This window comes from Pholcus phalangioides, unplaced genomic scaffold (assembly GCF_987345545.1).
Source record: "Pholcus phalangioides strain wild (caught in Gottingen) unplaced genomic scaffold, Ppha-v1.0 ptg000022l_1, whole genome shotgun sequence".
In the NCBI taxonomy this organism is placed as follows: domain Eukaryota; kingdom Metazoa; phylum Arthropoda; class Arachnida; order Araneae; family Pholcidae; genus Pholcus; species Pholcus phalangioides.
The window spans coordinates 25868731-25885090 of record NW_028301615.1 but is presented as its reverse complement, the minus strand read 5'-3'; the positions used below and the strand labels follow the sequence as shown (position 1 = coordinate 25885090).

Below are 16360 nucleotides of genomic sequence, written 5' to 3'. Positions count from 1 at the left end.
TAATTCTAAGAGAGATTATTTCTTTCGTAAATTATATCGGAAATATTTTGGAGTGGTTCTTATCAAAGCTGTAGCGCCAGCCAAAGAGGTGGTGTTGTCCGGTTCGGGGCTGGAACTGGGGATAATAGCCCCGAGCGGCAATTGTGATGTGGCGCAAAATTTTAGAGGAAAAAAAACGCCGTTATAAAATTATTGACGTTTGAAGCGAAAAAAATAACCCTGACCCTGCGTCCTTATTCAGCCCCTCCCCGAAATGCGGAAAAATGACTAATATAAATGTATCAAGTGATTGAATTTATTGCACAATTTGTCTGATCCCCCTGAAATTCCAGTTGAACTCCCCCCACCCCCAAGAATTCTATCTTTGCTACAGTCCTGGTTCTACTTCTGACCATTTTGAAATCGGAATTATAACTATAATCATTCCTGTGTTGATTGCAATTACAATTATTCAGCTAATGTATTCAATGTGTACGCATAGTAAATGGTAAATATAACGATACCATTAATAATACTCTTCCTCGTTGTCTTCTTCTTGTCGTTTTTCGTATCAAAAGCAATCTTTGAACACGTTGTTGACCTTGAAAATTATGTCTTTGTGGAAAGAGAAAGCAAAAAGGAAAATGAATTATTTTTTCTTTTTCCCCCTTCATACTAAATGACGTTTTTTGGCTCTCGCTCGCCGTCTTAAAATACACAAAAAACCTCTAACGCTCTACTTTCTTTGGCTGCTGATGTGCTGATGTTGATTACGCAACTGTCTCGCAAGCCGCCAATCACATCAAAAGGAAGTTGTTATTTCCTCGATGAAATATCAGAAGCAGACCTTCATTATCAGATGGCGTATGAATCACCGGAATCCAGAAATCACGTGTGAAGTGCGAGAAAAAGTGAGAACCGAAACTTCTCTCGATTTCTTCGGTCCTGTCTACGAATTTGAATGTGCCGAAAGGAACAAAAGACATTATTTTTTATGGAAGTATAATTTTCATAATACTTATTTATATTGATCTGGTGGTGTTGAATTATCGAAAAAAAAAATACTTTGGACAAAATGTGTTCTCACGGTACCATGCGTTCCCTGACTACAATCGCGATTATTTTATTGTCACCGGGATTTTTGGTGCAGCAACTTTCGAACTGTCAGGCGAAGATACCCGATGACCTGAGGAACTTCCTCGGAATCTTGGAGCCTTACTCCAACCTGAAGAACGAAGTGATTTTTATACTGGATGAATCCGGGAGTATTGGAGCCGATGTTTACCCGCAAGTGGTTCGGTTCACGGAGTTGATGTCGAGGTTTCTGACAGTTTCCCACGATTACAGCAGGGTAGCAGTTCTGACTTTCTCGACGGCTGTTAGAACCCACGTGAACTATATTAAGAACGGTTTGGGTAAGAACATGTGTACATTCCTGCCGGAACTTACTAAAATCGACTATGCAGCCGGTTGGACGTATACCGGTGATGCGATGATCGAAGCGAGAAGTATTTTCGCACAAGCTAGACCTGGTTCGAATAAGTAAGTGACAGTTAAAATTATTTTTTAAAAACATTGTGAATACAGTAGAATTCCGTTTTAAAACGAATACCGTTATTGCGAGTCTCATTTTAACGAACACTTCTAATCCCCCAGATAAGTTTACATAGGAATAATAAAAAAACCTGGAATTCCTTTATAACGAAATTTCGTTTTAACGGAGTGATTTCTGCTGTCTCTTGGTGTTCGTTATAAGGGGATTCTACTGTATTTGCCGGATGTTTTGATGCTCCGGGCTGGTATAGTACAGTCGACACTCGTTATAACGATCCCACGTAGTAGCGACCATTTCATTGTAACGACCGGTAGGATAAGTCTCAAATTTTTCCATAGAATGACTATCATATGTTTTATTTTCGATATAATGACCCTCCCAATATAACGCTCGTTTCGACGGGGCGAAGGGGGTCGTTATATCGATTGCGACTGTATTTAATTTCCTAAACAGTACATGCATCTCGTATATATACATTCCCCCAGGGAATTCCTAACAAATTGGTACATGCCAGAACGTGTTGTGTGTGTATATGTTACAGCCAACCCGAAAACGGTCAGTTCGGGAATTGGCCGATTTCGTTGTAAATTGATCCTGCCAATGTCCGATCAATTGACCCGTTGTAAATTGACCTGGCTAATGTCCTATATCCACAGCTCTCACTAATATTGATTATTTTTGGGGGTATATTTTCTAATGGGGGTAATCGGGAATCAAAGCGATAGGGAGTCGCTCCAGATCAGTCTGAACAGGATTGCAGCATGGGCAAATGAATGAAGCATGACGTTTATCGTTGATAAGTGCATGGTCGCTCATTTTGGTTCGAACAACCCACGGTTCTCTTACGAGTTGAATGGTGCCACTATCCCGGATGCAACCAGGGTCACCGATTTGGGAATTCTCATTGACGAGCGGCTTAGGTTTTCTGAACATTGTTCAGCGGTGGTCAAAAAATCGAATAGAATGCTTGGTCTCATTTTCAAAAAGGTCTCTTCACGTTCTCCTAAAGTCATTCTTCCGCTTTTTCGAGGATTAGTTCGTCCTGGACTGGAGTATGCTGTAAGGTTTTGGAGACCATACATACTTAAGAGAAGAGGAGCCTCAGAAAAATGAAAAGTAGTTGAATTTTTCGAGAATTTTCCAGAAAAGGCCTCAGAAAAATCACTTGGCCCGGGGGCCCATGATGTTCTTAAGACTGCCCTGGGCTCCGCATCCGCACATAGAAGTTTTGACAATTGGGTTATTCGGAGCTATTCACACAATGCGGATGCGGTGCGAATTCGTCCGCATCTTGGGCTACTTTTTAAAGATGATTTTGCACGGAATTTTTTTTAATTATTTGCCATAAATATCCTTAAAAACACCATATGAAGGTCCCTGTTCATCAAATATGATGTACCCACATACGTCTATCCCTCTGTTTTCTTCTGAGATGGAGATATAGCAACTTTAACTGCCTTTTGTCCATACTTCACAATTTTATACAATAAAACTTGTCAACAACCATTACGAATATTTCATTGACTACATACTTTAATAATTTTTAAATTTAATTAAAAACATTTCATTTTTTTATTTTTTGAAATTATTAAAAAAATATAAATATTTGAAATTATTTTAAGTATGTATATACATATTTTTTAATTTTTAATCTTTTCAGTTTTTTAAACTTAAAAAAAAAACTTTTATTAAACAACGTTATCCACGTACGGTGTTCACTCAGGGCCGGATTGAGACGTTTGAAGGCCCCAAGCACTTGAATCATTTTGGTGCCCTCCATCCCGGAAATTCACAAGTATATTTTACTCGATATTGAGTCTGTAAACTAAAAAAAAGTGAAATTTTATATTTCAGAAGTGACTAATCTAAGGCCGGTATTACACTATAAAAGTTTGATAAAATCCCTTTTATAAAACTTGAAAAACTAACCAATAAGGTTATTTGTTACATTCTAGAAAATGTACCATTGACCTTATTGGCTGCATTTTTCAAGTTTTGTAATAGGACTTTTATCAAACTTTTATAGTGTAATACCAGCCTAAGAATGGAATTTCACTCTAAAAGGTTTATGAAAGTTGTTTTATAAAACTTGATAAAAGCAACAAATAAATCTATTGGTTGCATTTTTAAAAGAATTATTATAAAATTTTTATAGTGTAATCAGGGCTTAAGGCCGGGATCACACTATAAAGTTTTATAAAAGATCTTTCATGAAAGGTGAAAAATTCAACCAATAGGCGCATCGGTTGCATTCAAGCAAATGTAACCGGTGATCTTATTGGTTACGTTTTTCAAGTTTTATAAAAGAATTTTTAATCAATGTTTTAAAGTGTAATCCCGGCCTAAGGCTGGTATTACTCTATAAAACATTCAGTAAAAATTCTTTTATAAAACTTGAAAAACGTAACCAATAGACAGATCTGTTACATTCGAGCGAATTTAACTGATCCGCCTATTTGTTGCATTTTTCAAGTTTTATAAACGAACTTTTATAGCGTAATCCCGGCCTAAGACAGAATTGTGATGTGAATATTTCTAAGCACAGGCATTTTGAAAGTCTCCACCCCTCCCCTTTTCTTCTACTTGCAAATTCTTCGATATCTCCTGAATTTTTTTTTCTTTTTTTTTTTGGAACATCATTGGATGTTTTTGGAATTTTTCTTTTATATTTTTCCGAAAAGACATTTTTTTTTTTCAAAATCTTTTGAAAATATTTTAAGATACTTTCCCCCATCGACTACTTGTGAGGATCAGAATGAAGGCATCTTTATACCTATATCCTATGGGGCTGTAGATTAAACCACCAAAGAATGGCTCTAGGCTGCCTATGGGCACTAAATTAGGGATGAATTAGAAAAATAATTACAAAAATTGAGAAAAAAATAGTTTTTATGCACGAACTTCAAACTAAAGATGCTCGTGTAAAAGGGTATGCGGACCCACATCCGCTTCGTGTGAAAGGGGCCGTACGTTATTGTTTCATAGCTTCATACCTTGCCAGATGAATTGTGCTTCATTGGTAGTTAGCCATACATAATCTTTTATCACTCGTGGCCGCCCTGCATACACGTGCCTTTTACAACTACCTAATGCCAAGCCTCAATTAGTACCTGTTACGTAGTCCCCTTTTCAATAATCGTTTGATACAAAATAATCCTTAAACATTTAAATAAATTAACGCTTCAACTAATTACCTTTATATTCAAATAATTACGAATAATTATGAGCGGAGCGGACCCGCTCATTTTATCTGTCTCTCGTATACTTGAAATTTGGTGTTTTGTAAGTATCGCGTTGAAGGTCTGTCTGTTCTCTGTGGGGAGAGACTTTTTTTTTGAATTTTGTGTCACAAAGACATCTCTCTATGCACCACACAGTATAACATAGGGCCATATATAATGGTACAATCAGCATATTTACCGTGGAAAACAAAAAAAAATTATAATACTTTGTACAAAGAGAAAAATGGTTTTCAAAGAAAATAAAACAATAATAATAATGATAAAAAAAATAAAAGTAAACAGAAAAAAGAAAAAAAAAAGAAGAAAAAAATAGAAAAATAATAATAATATAAAAAAAATAATATAAAGTGGAGAGACTTTTGAACAACGGGGTTCAAATCTGGATCTTCGTGATAGGAGTCCAGCATGATGCCCACTCGACCGCAGCTACATAATACTGTACACCGAGAACGTACGTTTTTTAAGTGATTAAGAGCCACAATTGAGTGATCTGGAACAGCGCCGCAGGTTACATAAGTGATTTGAAAATATGCCACGGTTCACTCAAGGATCTTTGAATGTGTCGCGGGACGCTTGATTGATCTGAAAATGTGCCGTGGACCCATAGGCGGAGATAGACATGAAAGTCTGGCGGGGGGAATGATGATGTAAATTCATATATCTGCAAATACATTAGATCACGAAGGTTTTAACAACTGGCTGCTGCGAAGATATATTTTGGAAAGAGAGAAAATTCAACTGCCCTTGCGGTGAATCGAACCCACGTCCTTTCACTTTCCAGGTGAACGCCCTAGACTACAGAGGCACCGAATCTCGCAATCTTTCCCTGGAGCTTGTGTACACTGAAAGGGACCGTACATGGACGGCCGGACCAGACTCAGGCCAAAATTTCCCGCAAGGGCAGTCGAATTTTTTCTCTTTTTCCAAAATATATCTTCGCAACAGCCAGTTGTTAAACCCTTCGTATGGTAGAGGAGAGTGATGTCATCCTTGTACATTAGATCAGTCGGTTTTACCTTTGACGCTGGGGGCAATGCCCCCATGCGCGGACCGCTTGAGTGATCTTGGAATGTGCCACTGGCCACTCGAGTGATGTAGAACTGCAGCGCGGGTCACTTAAATTATCTGGAAATGTGCCACTTGTTTCATTTTTACAAAGTTGGGTTTGAGGCCACGGGCCACATCAAATGATTCCGAGGGTCACATTTGGCGCGTGGGACCTTGGTTTGAGCTTCTATATTGTATACCGTACTCACAATTATTCGAATAGCGTTTAAATGAGCTGATAGATTTCTATCATTCTAGAAATCTTAAGCTGTTAGAATAGTTGCAGAATCAAAACGTATCTCGAAGTTTTTTGACAGCATCTGTGACAGACATGGACCCATGATGGCGGGGGGGGGGGGGGGAACAATGATAATGAAAGGGACATTGGACCCATAATTGGGGACAAAAAAAACCAGTGAATTGAGTTCGAACCCGGAATCTCGCGATGCGAGTCCGTCGCTACGACCACTCAACCACCACAGCGGCTGATTTAGATACTGTCAAAAGTTTCTTTCGACATATCGAACATACTCAGATTTTCAAGATTATTTTGATGGCATTTTTTTTCAAATTTTTATGTAAAACCACTGCTTCTAGACAAAAATGCAAATCTTGTACGTCAAATACGTAAGCGTACACTTATGTGTAGGAGGAGCCAGTAGAGAAATAGGCTTTATAAGCGCGCGTAAGTTAAGACGCATTTCGTTCGCTAGCACACCTCGGCGAATTTCTTGGTGTTATTTTGCAGCAATCGGTTAACTTCAAATTGTAACAGTAAAAATGAGTAACCACCAACGTTTAGATGATGGAATGAGGTAGCGAATTGTGGGGAGGCTAGAAACAGGCCAATCTCAAGTCCAGATTTGTAGAGAGTCCAATTTAACGCCCAGCGTCGTGTGTAACTTATGGAAACAGTTCCAGGATACCGGATCCATCGAGAGGAAGCCTGGGCAAGGTCGTTCAAGAGCCACGACGGCCAGAGAAGATCGCCATTTGTCGATTATAGAGAGGCGTAACAGGAGTGCTACAGCTTCTCAGCTCTCTCGTGACTTGTATGCAGCCACAGGAACCCGTGTATCAAGGGTGACTGTTTCCAAAAGACTTCATGAGAGAGGGTTGTTTGCAAGACCTGCTGTTTACGTCCCGCTCACTTCTACGGACAGGAGAATCCGTTTATCATGGTGCAGAGAGCATAGAGATTGGAGTATGGATCAATGGGCGACCGTTCTCTTCACTGATGAGTCCCGGTTCAGCCTAAGCACCGATTCTCGCCGTACGTTCATATGGAGAGAACCAGGGACCCACTACCTACCCTCCAATGTCCGCGAAATCTACCATTATGGCGGAGGAGGTTTAATGGTCTGGGCAGGCATCATGTTGGATGGCCGCACACCTCTCCATGTCTTTGAAAGAGGGACTGTGATTGGTGTGAGGTATAGGGATGAGGTCTTGGAGCCCTATGTTCGCCTTTTCAGGGGTGCAGTTGGCCATGAGTTCATTTTAATGGACGATAACGCGAAGCCACATGGAGCTGTTCTGCTCGACGATTTTCTAGAGAGTGAAGATATTCGCCGGATGGATTGGCCAACCAGATCTCCAGACCTTAACCCTATAGAGCATGTCTGGGACGCTCTGGGGAGGGCAATTGCAACTCGCAACCCCCCTCCGGGAACCATCCAGGGAATGAAAACAGCGTTGCGAACGAGTGGGACCAATTGCCACAGGAAATGATAAACTGCCTTATTTCAAGTATGGAATCACGCTGCGAGACCTGTATAAGAGGGGACCATACCCCCTATTAACCCATCTATTAACCTATTTTTCTGTTTATTCTGCAACCGCTGTTTCATACCTTCCGACTCCAACGAGTGTTACGCACGATCATGCGTGTGTATTACAATTATTGAATGGTTACTTGTTTTGTATTGTATCAATGTATGTACATATCAAATTTCATTAAAATCGGTACAGTAGTTCTAGAGATAATCGACCAAGTCTGCAAATTCTCTTAATTTCTTACACCAGTGTAGTAGGTGTAACTACAGCAACGGCTGATCAAATTTCAAGTTCTTTTTTTCTTGATATATCAGATTGTAGATTCATTGATGCTGTAAGAACAGGAAACGGTAGCAATGAAACTGTAAATTTTTTTTGAATATCCTTCAAGTTTTTCATTTTCAGAAACATTTAAACAACAGTATTACAGAAACATTTACATAAGAACTGGAAAAATCGCGAGATATCTGGACTCTGCCGCAAGAAGAATTGTAACTTCAGCCCTCCAGAGGAATCTGGGTATCTTCGGAAAAACAGAATTTGTTAAGATGGCGAAGATCACGTATACTGTAGTGCGTTGTCAGAATTATGCAAATCGAAAAATCTAAGTGCAGCGGTCACCAATAATAAATAAGTATCCAAAGTTGTCAAAGAGCAATCAAAATTCTGATCAATCAAGGTACTCAAGAAGCATTGTAAAAACCTTTTGGGTGGCTTTTTAAAACGTATCTATAACACATACAATTTATATTTTGTTCCGATACGAAAATTAGCACTGCGACGGTGTTTTCCCGAAAACTGGGAAAGGGCACGCGAATACAGTAAAACCTTTTGATAGCGGACACCCTTGGGACCAAAAGTTTTGTCTGCTAATGGGGAGGTACGATATACATCGGTTTATACGACTTTCTTATTTACACTTTTGTCTTCGGTCGCAATTGGTTCACATACACACATTTTGATGTTAAAATTATATGCTGCTGTAAAAGTTTGACTAAGCCAATTAATTAGTTTCCCCCCTGCACTACAAACATTTTGCAGTGAAAATTTAATTTATTCAAATAAGTGTGAAGACGATAAAAACATTACATAACCACATTATCAGTCTTGTAATGCTGGCTTTCTTCACTTATCAACAAACAAAACCAATATTGCCATTCGAATTCACCATCCTAGGCCATAGTTATGTTTAGTGAAAGCAACTAACTGACGATTTATGATATCACCGATCCGAGCTTGGAATGAAACATGATCTAAGTTGAATATGACAAATTCTCTAGGTTAGGACAAGGTCACCACGTTCGTCGCCAATTCGTCAAATAGAGATCTTCCAAATTTCTTGCCAATAGCTTGTAAGTGAAGTGGGGAAGGGTTAACGTTTTTGGCGACTGTTGGGAATTTCTTGTATTTTGTGATTTGAAATTACCGTACTTCTTATTCGAGAATTATGGTCAACTGGAAAAATTATATATGTAAGTATAGGCTGACCATATTTCCTCGAGAGAAATACGGGACATTGAGATTCCAAATACGGGACATCGCCAATTATCGCCAAAAATGACGCCAAAACCGAGCAAAGTTGCCAAATATTGTTAAAATTACGGTAAAATCACAATGGCGGGAAATGAAACGTTACTGCAAATTGCAGTGGATTAAAATGAATTTCACGAAAAAAACGTTCACCGAGACAAATGTGGGAGATAAATATTCTCATTTATAGTTGTAATTATCATAATATAGTTTATTAGTTGAAAAATAATTTCAATCTTTGACTTCAATAAAGAATAAAAATTCAAGTAAGCGTCGTGTAAAATACGGGAAAAACCGGGACACTTTTGCGAAAAAGTCGGGACGACCAAAAATACAGAAAATACCGGGACTGTCCCGGGAAATACGGGACGTATGGTCACCCTATGTAAGTATAACTACTGCTATCTATCATTTAATGAACGCCTATAAATTAGTGATTCGACGATTGGTGGCAGAACATTTTTTGTACAACATGGTGACTCTGCATCAAAAATATTCGAAGAATATTTAATAATTATTGTTAAACTTTTTAAATCCAAAATTAGTTGAAACTGATACTTTCCTTTAATGGAATGACTGTGGACATTCGGTACTGTTTGTTATGTTATGTACGTATGGCAATCGGAACCTTGTGATTGCAACAAAACCGAGGTTACGGCCGTACCGAATTAAAGTAAACAAATCTTTCAAAACTGTAGTCGTAGTGTATATAAAGTGGACCTATGTCCGATATTTTTCAAGGGGAACTCACGAGGGTGGCTCTTGGTCCGTGCGGCTGCACGGGACGCCGCTCTTGAAAAGGTGCTAAGAGGTGCTGCCTAAATCCGAGTTGAAAGGGCGAAAAAAAAACGTGTTTGGTGGGAGGGACTCCGAAAATTCGGTCCCTCACGGGTGAGATTTTTTCTCTAGGCGCCCCCTGGCAATTTTGTGCAACACAGCTTATTTTTAAATTATTATCATCTCCATTCTCAAATATACATAATCTTTTACATAATTAAAATTTTCATGAAATGTGATGAGTTTGCTACTAAGTTGAATTATTTGTATGCTTATGAGGCGGCGTTCTCATTCAAATAGTATCTGTAACAAGCCCGTCATTTCAATTCTTTCAGAGGGGCGAAGCAAAGAACATCTATTCAATATACAGGGTGTCCATAATTAAAAGGCCCTATTTTAAAGCAAAGCTAGTCATCAGAAAAATTGTGAAATTTTGTGTAGGACTTCATGAAGTGATGGGAATTTGTTTAAGGGGGAAAAAATTAGTTGCATATGTTGCCACCAGAGCAGGGCCGTAACTAGATGCTTGGTCACCCGGGGCTTTTGGTGCCCCCTTGAAGGAGAGGTTTCAGAATAAAATTTGCGCCTCCTCTGCATAGGCGGAGATTGACTTGGAAGTCTGGGGGGGCACGATGATGATGTCAGCTCATATATACATTCGATCAGTCGACTTCACCTTTGCCGCTGAGGGGGGGCAATGCCCCCCCCCCCCGTATCTCCGCCCATGCCCCTCTGGTCCAGTGTCCGGAGCACAAGACCTGCCTGCTCCCCCCTAGTTGCGGCTCTGCACCAGAGGGCATTTTATTAACCAGTCAACTGTCCAATTAATTTCTCCGAGCGTTACCCGCAGTGCCCCGTTTTTTTTGAAGATGCACACATTTTTTCCCTTTTTTTTTCCTTTTCTTGGAAGTTTGAAATATTATTTTTTTTATAGTATGTTTTTTTATAGCTCGAATGTGTCGAGAAATAATATGACACCCCAAAAGTGGGGAGGGGTGGTGGTAATGTCCTGTGACTAAAAGAAATGCTGCTGATGGATTTATGTGGAACCATAGTAGTTGAACCTTTGCTAAGAGATATATGAGTAATAAAACAGATGCAGCTTCGCAAGGGAGTTGGAAATTGAAACAAAAACGATGGTGATGCAGCTTTGCAAAGCATGACAAAGATAATAGTAATAATAATCTCAGACCTTGAAATATAATTGTCAACTCCATCTAGTGATGAGATAATAAAGTAGAAGGATGGCTGTACAGAGATGGCAGCACATGTATGATAAATTATTTTGTCATATCTATGTGAAAAAGACCGAAAAGTCTGTGTGTTGGCAAATGCCGTCGTAGACAAAACCATTACGTATATCAGCAACAGCACATGCCGTCGTAACCACTTGACTGGTTAATAAGTAACACATCTAGACAAATGTTTACAATTTTAACAATTGTTACTGCAACAAAAACATATGCAACTATTCCCCCTCCCTTAAACAAATTCCCATCACTTCATGAAGTCCTCCACAAAATTTCACAATTTTCTGATGACTGGTTTCGCCTGTAGGCTACTTTAAAATAGGGTCTTCTAATTACGGACACCTTGTATGAACATGTCATGTTCCGCCAAACGGAAGAGGGAGGGTTTAGATGGTCTCAAGTGGAACTTAACATCCCCTACCAACCAGGGTTGAAACACATTTTTGGTACAGTTGAAAAAACCATGGTAAAAACCATTCCAGCAAAAATAGTTTTTGCCAGTGGCAAAAAATTCATTTAACTAAAAAATTGGATTTATGTGTATTGAATTCTATAAATAAATAATCATGAAGTCTTTTATTCATGAATTTTTTTATAACAAATCTGGGTGATGCATATTTTATTTGAATATGTTTTCATATTTTTGGTTGCTGAATATTCATTTTTATACCATGTAATTTCATGTTTCACATGTTTTCTAAGTTTTTATATTGAAAAGAATATTTCGTAATTGGAAAACTAAGCTTGGTATGTCTTGATTAAAAAGAATAATTTTTATCAATTTTTGCCTGGGTTTTTTTGCATTTTTGCTGGCAAAAACCCAACCCTGTTTTTTGATCTGTTGCTCTCCATGATGAGACTTTTTAGCTTGGAGATGTACTCGTATTTGAACATCAAAATTGGAAACCACGAAAACCAGCTTCAGCTGGTGTTAGTGGGTTTTGAATGCAGGTCCTCACGATGCAAGTCCATCACTACTAAGTCCACTCAACCATCACAGCGGCCCAAATAATTGCTGAAAGCTTTTTCTCTAAAATATGTATTTTTAAAGACATGACACAGGATGGAGAAAATGATCATGTAGTGGTAAACCAACAGGCTTTTGGTTATGTGACTTCAAATCTTACGAGTATAGCATGAGAAATTTACAGCCCGAGTGGCATGGTGGTAAGATGCTTGTCTACCCCCACGAAGGTTGCTGTCATGGTCATGGGTTCGAATCCAGGTCCTCCCTTGGATTCAAAGATAGATAAGATATTGAGGCAACCACCGATAGACAGCGCCTTCATTTCCAACCCATCTCATTAATGGCAGTAAATTGCAATATAACGATATGGCCAGAGATGGTCTTTGGTGAAGTAGTATAACGTGAAACATACATAACCTCAGTAACATAAATATGTTAGGGCCACACATATATCCTAAGCCATTAATCCAAATTGAAAACTTGCCATAATTATACTTGAAAAAAAATGTCTTTTTTATCGAACAAATTGCAAAATTTGAAGGTTTTTTTTTGCAAATGAATAAATGCGAAATTTCTGATTTAGAATTTTTTTGTTGTGAAATTCAGATTTTTATCTGTGAAATAGACGTATCTCTAATGACTTATCGCAGCACAAGCTTCTCGAAAAAATTAGTTTTGAGATAATTTGAACAAAGAATGGACACAGAAAAGTCAAACTGTTTTTAACCACAATTCTTCCTATTTTTGGGCTTCCTCATTCTACACATGGAATGTGTGATAATTTTATTCTACCCTTGTCTCTTCCAGTGATTAAGAGACCATGGCACTAGAACTTGCAGTTTAAAGCTGTTTCTGAATCACTGAAAAGATTGTGCTAAAAAACTTTCTGATTAACAGGAAAATGTCTATACAGCTATGGAAGTGAACAGTGATATAATAATTGACACTTTTAATTGTCAGTTGGTTGACTAAAGAGCTTTCATCATAAGAAATTCTGAGCAAAAAATATCTTAGAGAATTAACTGCTGTTTCACTTTTTATCGATAAACTCAATCAGGGTATCAATGGGATTACTAGCAAATTCGCAGATGATGTGAAGCTAATGGGGGTAATCAGAAATCAAAATGATAGGGAGTTGCTCCAGACCAACTTAAACAGGATTGCAGCATGGGCAAATGAATGGAGCATGACGTTTAGCATTGATAAGTGCATGGTTGCTCATTTTGGTTCAAACAACCCATGGTTCTCTTACGAGTTGAATGGTGTCACTATCCCCCGGATGCAACTAGGGTCACCGATTTGGGAATTCTCATTAATGAGCGGCTTAGGTTTTCTGGACATTGTTCAGCGGTGGTCAAAAAATCGAATAGAATGCTCGGTCTCATTTTCAAAAACGTCTCTTCGCGTTTTGCTAAAGTAATTCTTCCGTTTTTTCGAGGCTTAGTTCATCCGGGACTGGAGTATGCAGTAAGGTTTTGGAGACCATACCTACAGAGGGACATAGACTTGGTTGAAGGGGTGCAGAGAAGAGCTACTTGTGTCCTTATTGGCACACGAGGCTTGAGTTATGAAGAGAGACTTCATTTTTTGAATATGTTTACATTGGATGAACGCAGGTGTCGAAGAGATATGATCGAAATGTTCAAAATTTTCAATGGGATTGGATAGGATGGACCATGAACTTTTAGTACACCGCCAATCGACTGCTTTTACAAGGGGACACCAGTATCGATTGGTAAGGGACAATGCGAGGTTATGGTGTCGCAGGGAATTTTTCTCTAATAGGGTTGTTAATAAATTGAATAGCTTACCCCCAGAGGTAACACAATTGACACGTTTAAAAAGAAATGCGATAAACATGTTGGGGTAAATCGAGAAGCTATCCATACTTAGAATAAGACAACTATAAGTATTCTTTATGGGCATTGTGTAATATTTTATCATGTATATAGTTTTTATTTTTTATAATTGCACTTTTAATTGGGTTGCTGTATTTTAGAAATATATTACATATAAATAGAATATATATTACGCATTAATACACTATAGTACATACATATGTCATATGTATGTATGTTTGCTTGTTACTAGCTATAATACCCGGTGCTGCCCGGGTTTCCTTCAATTGCATTCACTTTTCAATTGAGCATTGAAGAAGTGACAAACCATTACAAAGGCATGAACTATCATGCATAATACTGGCAGCATTAAAGAAATGGCAAACTATTATACATGTCTGGAACGCATTGCTAGGGAACCACTGTAACCAAAGTAAACAAGGGATTGTTGAAATTATCTTGTAAATTGTTGCCCAACAGTTTTTCCGCTCATTTTTGGCATTTGCCCTGCTCTGGCGAACTTTTAAAGTAGCCTATCGTTCAAATCGCATCCCATTTGGTATATGCAAAATTTGGCTACGAAAGATCTAAAATTGTAGATTTGTATAGAGAACATACACACACATACAAAAAATCAATTTTATATATATAGTTGGGCATCTTTTTCTCAGTTACCTCGTTGGGCATTTTGTCTGTTGTGGCCTTACATTTGTATTTGTAAATTGTAGATAAACATTTTTTTGTGGCTGTATCATCGGTATATATTTGTTAGCTTCTTAAGAATTTAATTTATTTTTATTATTTCAGGATCATAATATTACTTACGGATGGCCAAAGCAATGGTGGTTATAATCTGTTGTCTATTTCTAATGAACTCAAGCAGAGTGGTGTGATCATATTTACTATTGGTGTTGCAAATGTCAATGAAGATGAATTAGTTTCTGTTTCGACTTCTAAAAACCATATTTACATTCTGAAAGACTTTTCACTCATCAAGGAGTTTAATGATCTTTTAAAAAACGGTAACTTTTATAGCATTTTTAAGTATGGTATGAAATTACTTAGTATATTCTTATATATATGAAGCGTAGTACAGTTGGATTTGCTCATAATAAACACAAATAAAAAAAGTTATGCAAATTTTAAATTTATTGTGATCATGGTTTTTTATTATTTGCTTTTTTATTATTATACTTGCACCAGTTTGAATATATTATTTTTTAAAAAGTAGTGGAGATTCACTTTTCTTTTGGCCCTTTACTTATCTTCTCTTTTGGATACTCATTTTACACAACTATTTCGCAGATACAAAAGAGACGCTGGACAAAGTAGCAGATTCAAGCCTATGTAATGGATATTGCAGCAGTGGTCATGACTGCTGTGATAAAAATGCAGATTGCTATTGTGGCGCAAGAGGTGGTCATTTTGAATGTGGTTGCAGACCAGGTTATTTCGGGGATGGACATATAGGAAAATGCAGTCGTAAGTTTTTCAATCTTTTTCATTTAAATTTCAGCTGTCTAGTACTCCTTTTATTTTTTCAGTATTAGCTTGATGATTTCCATTGGTTTTTGCATTAAATATTTCAGCCTTAGGTACTCTTCTAACCCCCCCCCCCACACCAATCCCACTAACAGTCTTCAATATCCCTGGAATAATTCCAGTTTAACATTGATTCCTATGAAGAAAAATTGTTTTGGTTTTAAGAGCAGAAGAGTAATTTATTTTAAATTTTCTTGTAGCTTGTGCAAAAGGAATGTACAAAGATGAATCTGGTTCAAGTGTCTGCGTTTCATGTCCTGCCAATTCTACAACTGATGAAATCGGCAGTACATCAGTTGCACAGTGTAAATGCATAGTGGGTCATGAAGGAAATCCATCAAGTAGGAAACCTTGCAAACGTATGTTCACACACATTTTTGTCTTTTTTTTTCCCTATCGGGAAAATATCAGTCGCGGGTAAGTTTTGATCTGCAGTTCAGCTTCTTTGCAGGAGGAAGTTTTTCCTCTATACATTGATATGTTACATATTTTCATTTTAGTGGTTTTGTCCCCTTTTTCTATTTGTTCAAACATTTACTTTTATCTTTGAAGCTGTGGAATGCAATGCACTCAAAGCTCCCGAAGGTGGTATCATTCTGCCTCACAATTGTGGAAACACATATGGCTCCGTTTGCACATTCAAGTGTCAAGTCGGGTATTGTCCATATGTCTGCAAAGACACCAGTTCTGTAAGCGGGGATTCTTCCAGTTTGCCATGGAATTTCCTGCCAAAAGAAGCACGACATTGTTTAGAGAATGGAACTTGGTCTGGTCCTGATTTCCACTGTGAAAGTAGGTATTGTAGCACTCTTACAATGTTATACAAATATATTTTACTACATTATCTTGATATGGTT

General features: G+C 38.0%; 1 protein-coding gene across 2 annotated transcripts in view; it reads left to right on the top strand.

Annotated features, from left to right (window-relative positions):
• Window positions 1–816: 816 nt before the first annotated feature.
• LOC149070085 (sushi, von Willebrand factor type A, EGF and pentraxin domain-containing protein 1-like) overlaps window positions 817–16360 on the top strand; it is a 90253-nt gene continuing 74709 nt past the window's right edge. For both annotated transcript variants that reach the window (XM_089249212.1, XM_089249213.1), the window contains exons 1-5: window positions 817–1521; window positions 14769–14983; window positions 15267–15443; window positions 15704–15862; window positions 16056–16295. In XM_089249212.1, coding sequence (XP_089105338.1) covers window positions 1055–1521; window positions 14769–14983; window positions 15267–15443; window positions 15704–15862; window positions 16056–16295 — 1258 coding nt within the window. In that variant the 5' untranslated portion in view covers window positions 817–1054. The remainder of the gene's footprint in view (window positions 1522–14768; window positions 14984–15266; window positions 15444–15703; window positions 15863–16055; window positions 16296–16360) is intronic.